Source organism: Elgaria multicarinata, chromosome 4 (assembly GCF_023053635.1).
Source record: "Elgaria multicarinata webbii isolate HBS135686 ecotype San Diego chromosome 4, rElgMul1.1.pri, whole genome shotgun sequence".
NCBI classification, from domain to species: Eukaryota; Metazoa; Chordata; class Lepidosauria; order Squamata; family Anguidae; genus Elgaria; species Elgaria multicarinata.
Window position 1 is genome coordinate 142,742,082 of NC_086174.1, and position 6,000 is coordinate 142,748,081.

At 38.2% G+C, this 6,000-nt stretch overlaps 1 protein-coding gene across 3 annotated transcripts in view; it reads left to right on the plus strand.

Moving 5' to 3' along the window:
- The window catches only part of PLCB4 (phospholipase C beta 4), a 237,214-nt gene extending 232,715 nt beyond the window's left edge, over positions 1-4,499 (plus strand). For 2 of the 3 annotated variants that reach the window (XM_063125321.1, XM_063125322.1), the window contains one exon: positions 2,435-4,499. In XM_063125321.1, coding sequence (XP_062981391.1) covers positions 2,435-2,503 — 69 coding nt within the window. In that variant the 3' untranslated portion in view covers positions 2,504-4,499. Of the gene's footprint in view, positions 1-549; positions 587-2,434 lie in introns of all 3 variants that reach the window. The other variant, XM_063125320.1, reaches the window with a different exon arrangement.
- The last annotated feature ends 1,501 nt before the right edge of the window (positions 4,500-6,000 follow it).

Consider the following 6,000-nt stretch of genomic DNA (forward strand, 5'->3'; position numbering starts at 1 on the left):
AAGGATCAAGGCCAGAAATCTGTATCTTGGCTATATGTGTTTCCACTAAAGTTTTTTTTAAAAAAATACAAATCTTTAACTGTACAATCGTGTACCAGTTTGCTGGGAGTAAACCACACTGAACTCATGTTCTGTTGTAGAGTTGAGGTTTGTTTAACCCTCAAAGAACCCCTGCTGCCCAGGTTCCAATGACATGAGAAACTACAGCAACTCCCACTGGTAGTTGAATATTCAAAATGGCTGCCAGCGCATTCCACAGCCCACCATGTCAGTAAACCAGTCCAGTGGGATTTATTTCTGAGTACATATGTATAGGATTATTCCATAAAAGTCTTGCAGTAAACTTCATTATGGGATGAAAATGGAGAGATATAGCCATGGTTATTAACATGTTTGTTGTTGTTGTTGTTGTTGTTGTTGTTGTTGTTGTTATTATTATTATTATTATTATTATTTTCATTCCTTCATCACTCTCATCTCAGTTTTCATTTATTTTATTTGCCTCTGTTGTATTACTCCATTTTGACATTATTATTTTTGTGCAAACAGCTTTTGAAATCCTGTCATGCAGTCTCTCAAACTCAAGGTAGGATTGATCTATACTGAGCAAACTACCGCATTTAGTGTGCTTTTCTTCTAAAATAAATTGTTGGTAACTGAGGAACTTTCTGTAGCTGTAACTTGTTATGGGTGAGCTCCCCTCGGCTTGTTTTGGAATTGGCTTGGTACTTACAAGCTGTCTTGGAAAGCTCTTCTATTTCCAAGAGTTCAGTCTTGGCTCATAAAGTTGGCACATGTGGAAAGTGGTCCACAATGCAGAGTGGTCAATGTGTAGGAATTACTAATCTTATAAGACAGTTGGTAGAAATGAGATCACATAACTGGGATTTCGTTTGTACCTGTAATTCCCTTGAATTGAAATGTTAATCACTTATTAAATGCAATCGATTTTTTTTATAGATTTGCAGTAGGAAACAATATTAAGAATCCTATACACTGTACATTGACATTTTGGTTTATGTTAGTAATATCCTTAACAGGTATAAAAGGCTGATTTGTGTCCCTGTTTTAAGACACACACACACACCCCAAAATGTAAATGATTGCTTGAATCAGACTTTCTCACATTTGTTTCCCATCATGAGCAAGGGTTTGCCTTTGGACTCCTGAACAATATGGTTACCCATTGTTAATTTGAAGATGTGGTGGAGTTGATGCCCACAAGTAATCTACAAAATATACGGTTGGATCCAGACTTCGCCAGACTAGGCCCATTGGAATAAATGGGAATTAAATTAGACATGATTAACTTAAGTCTCATTGAATTGAATGGGTCTACTCGTAAGTATGACTAAGTCTAGATCCAGCCCATAGTCTAGTGAAGTCTATCTTCAAATACTTCCAAAGGCCATGCTTTAGGCATTTAAAGGCAATTGGAAGGAGGAGATAGATACCTGAATTTCCCTTGGAACACTCTAGTTGTTGAAGTGTACATATAGGTCAGCATTTCAAAAGAGGCTGCACTTGCTGATCCATGCCTTATGTTTCCATATTTTCACTTATAATTTCCCTCCATTAACTTCTGACTTGAGATAGCTGAAATTGGGGTGGGGGTGTAATGGTGTTTAATTTTGTGTCACTCAGAAAGTTAGGATGAAGAATCCAGTTGTTTCAAGAGAAATATACTAATAGGACTTGTGCCAAATTTTTATATTTTCATAACGGGGGATTGTGTTTATCTGGTGTGTATGCAGATAGATAAATTAGCCCTGCTTTATTCATTAGCCCTTTCCATGCATTGCAGCTCCAAGGAGCACATACAGAATTACCATAATAAGGAAGGGGTCCCTCATTTATCTCTGGGTGTTGGACATTTATTTATTTATTTATTTAAAACATTTATATTCCGCCCTATATCATTAAGATCTCAGGGCGGCATACAGATAAAAGAATACAGTATAAAACAGTAAATATACACAGCTAAAAACAAACCATGAATCAAGTTAAAACAATATATAATTTAAAAGCAGTAAAACAATTTAAACAGTTAAAACAATGTGGCATCTTAGTGAATTTAACCATTAAAGGCTTTGTTAAAAATCCATGTTTTCTCTTGGCACCGGAATAAAATCAGTGTTAGCGCCAGTCGGGCCTCCGAGGGGAGGGCATTCCACAGTGGAGGTGCCCCCACAGAGAAAGCCCTCTCCCATGTACCATCATAGCGAATGTGTTGTGCTGGTGGAACGCGGAGCAGGGTTCCTCCAACAGATCTTAAGTCTCGGGCAGGCATATATAAGGTCTGTACATTTATCCTTATTGCAACAACAACCCCTTTAACCAGGAATCGTAGCTCAAAGTGTTAACCTCAGAATTATAGTCTTTCTCCCTCCTTCTATTTCAGTTCTGTTAACAGTACAATTGTCCTGGTTTGCAGGCAAAGGAGATGCAGCAGATGGTGAAGCTGGAAGCAGAGATGGACCGCCGGCCAACCACAGTGGTATAAAGCTTCACCATGCAAACTGAAGTCTGAAATCCAGTATTGTTTTGTATTTCCAAAGTTAACTCACTGAGGATCAGACAGTGGTGTCTCTTCCACTTAGTGTCAAGTGTAGCTGCAAATCACTGATAATGAGCTTGGAATATTTTGTAACGTTTGGAGTACTGCATTTTATTTTTGCCACAATAGACCATGCTTATAAAAAAAAAAAACCAAACAAATGTGATTTAAAATTTTTAAAATTCAGAAAGCTGCTCTCCTTTAAATGAGATGTTTGTCTTTATCGGGGTTACGGGATCAGACCAGTCTAATACAGTCCACACATTCTGTTTGTTCTTGAATAATTTGCACTTGTCTGTATTTTATATTAAATTTTGTCTGGGCTTCCTTGCCTTTTGAGAGCCAGCCAGGTGTGCTGTAATTTCCCAGAAAACACTCCGCATTCTGATGCAAGAGCCTTTGATGAGGGACACTTGATCATTATTGGGGGGTTTTAAGTAATTTGACACTGTCTGTAAGTATCTTTCTAGGAGAAAACAATCTTTTAACTTTTTGTTTTGTTTTGCCATGAGGACAACCTGGAAATGTAGCAAATTTAATGCAAATTAAAATTACACAAGTGGGATGTGCAACAAAATGTTGCAGTGCAGAATTCTCCCTTTTCAGGATTCCAGCCGCTCCATTCCACCCTCCCTGGTCGTCGTCCCCTCACCCGTGCCCTAACAGTCAGCATTTTATGACCACTGGCTATGCTCAGTTCTGACTGGGCTGTTTTGGGAAGTTTCCCCCTTGAAGGTTTTTTTCTAAAAGTTTTTTGTACTTCTGCAAACCATGGATTTCCCCTGAGCCTGCTGATGCCTCCTTCTTGTGCCTCAGTGATGCCATTTTGTCTACATAAAGACTGGCACTTGGAGAACTGAGATCACTATGAATATCTATGATATTGGGAAACCACCATCCATAAAACCAGTAGTTTAATTAAAAGTATAAAAGCTGTGCAGGTTATTTCTGGATTCAGAATTATGTCATCAGCAAGTGCCACATCAGGTTGGTCTTGTCCGGATTGAAACTGACTTTTTTGTAAAATGCTGCTGAAAGGATTGTGAAGTGGCGAAAGGCTATCCTCGTGCCAAACCTACTTGATATGGTAAAAAGTAAAGGAACTGTATTGTAAGCACTTTAACCGATGTTTACATACTACTAACAGTTGCATTTTGATCCACTTGTTCCGAAACCCAAATGCTACCACTCGTTGTATCTTAAAATTTGTTAACTAGCTGTTGTGAGAGAGCAGGAGGGTTTGTAACTGTGAAATTGTAACGTATTTATACACATGCAATCACAATATTGTAGACAATCACATTCCTATGGGGACATCAACAACAGCGGTAAACAAAATTCTGTTTGCATGTGGTATAAACACCAATTTTGACTTCAGTGAATATTATATGACCGCACAGTAATTCTCTTACTGGTAAATAAATACAGAGTCAGTGTATGATACAGAATATTTGATTAATTAACAAAACATAAGTATATATATATAATATATATATATATATATATATATATATATATATATATATATATGTGTGTGTATATGAATTATGTGGGCATTCTTACTACTTCAAGTTCTAGTTGAAAAGGAAAATATGTTAATTTAATTTTACACAATATATTTATGCAGATTTTCAGACTTTCATATCAGGAATAACCCTTTTTATGTCTGTTAGATATCCAAACAATTTGCTACAGTATTAATGTGCATGTTCTTACAACCCGCTGTAGTTACAATGCAGAACCATGCATGTCAGCCTTCTGCTTGGAGTTGTCCAATGCTGCCACCATGAAAAGAGACTGTGGAGAACCGGTAGTTTAGAACAAATCAGACAACTGATTTCAGTAACACTCAGTACCAATCATGTTGTTGTATATGCTTGTACAAACTGATTCTACATATTCCTATAAATGACATTAAATAAAGAAATAATTATGTAACTGTCCCGAGATATATCTTTCAAATTCTCTAATTAAAGAACAACAACCACATGCAAATGGAGTACCTGGCCATGTGGATCAACTCGGACTACCTGTGGTTCAAGGTACTCCATAGACCAAACACTCTCAGTTTGTTTCTCTCCATTTATCCTGTTATTCTGTCCACAGATGTGCTTTTAACCTGCAATTTGTTACTAGGTTGCAAATGCGACACCTTCCCGAAGAGAACTGCCTGTGTTGAACCTGATCACTCTTACGTTTAAAATATAATGCAAAACTAACCCTGTATCTTAATTTGTCAGACAAATTCATTCTCTCTCTCTCTCTCTCTCTCTCTCTCTCTCTCTCTCTCTCTCTCTCTCTCTCTCTCTCTTTAAAAACATAAGAAGTGCCATGCTGGATCAGACCAAGAGTCCATCTAATCTTGGGAGCACATAATGGCCAACCAGCCATTGGCCAAGGATGAACAAGCAGGACATGGTGCAACAGCACCCTCCCACCCATGTTCCTCAGCAACTGGTGTACACAGGCTTATTGCCTCAAATATTGGAGATAGCACACAACCATCACAGCTAGTAGCCACTGATAGCCTTTGCCTCCAGGAATTTATCCAACCCCATTTTAAATCCATCCAGATTGGTGGCCATCACTACATCTTGTGGTAGTGAGTTCCATAATTTCACTATGCACTGTGTGGAGAAGTACTTCCTTTGTCCTGGATGTCCCACCAATCAGTTTCATGGGATGACCCTGGGTTCTAGTATTTTGAAAAAGGGAGAAAAATGTCTCCCTATGCACATTCTCCATACCATGCATAATTTTGTACACCTCTATCATGTCTCCCCTTAGCCTCCTCTTTTCTACCTTAGCCGCCGCCTCTTTCTTTGGCTTTAGCTCTTCATCGGCAAGTACTTCTAGACAGTGCACATTCATAGCCACTCTTCTCCTTCCTTTTGGATTAAACTGACTTACTCTAGCCATCAGATCTGCTGTCTTCAACAGCAATTGTACCTGACATAGTCCTGGACAAGCAAGCTTAGCTTGCAAGAATCCCTAAGCAACTGAAGTCCATCTTGCTTCCATTGTGAAGTCACTGTAATTATTTGCTGTGTGGTTATTGCCTAGTTACATGTTGGAGCAGCATATTCAAGATTAAAGGACTGAAAGTCTCACATTCACAGCAGTAACAATAATGTTGGTATGATCAACAAATACCAGAATTCTTTCACTGATGCTTGCTGTGGAAGACTTGTTATGTGTGTCCTCCTCTTTCCTTGCATCCACTGTTCCAGAGGTTTGCCTGGCACCTATTTTAGAGACCCAGCAATCTTCACAAAAGTACCATTCCTGCTGGCATTAATTTCATTTATAAATTTATGTGTTGCCTTTCAGCCCAAATAGGTCTCCCAAGACAGCTTGCAATTAAACTTCCAACAATTTAAAAAAGCTTTAAAAGCAATCTCAACACTAAAACAAGAACAATTTAAAAATGTCAACGCATCACA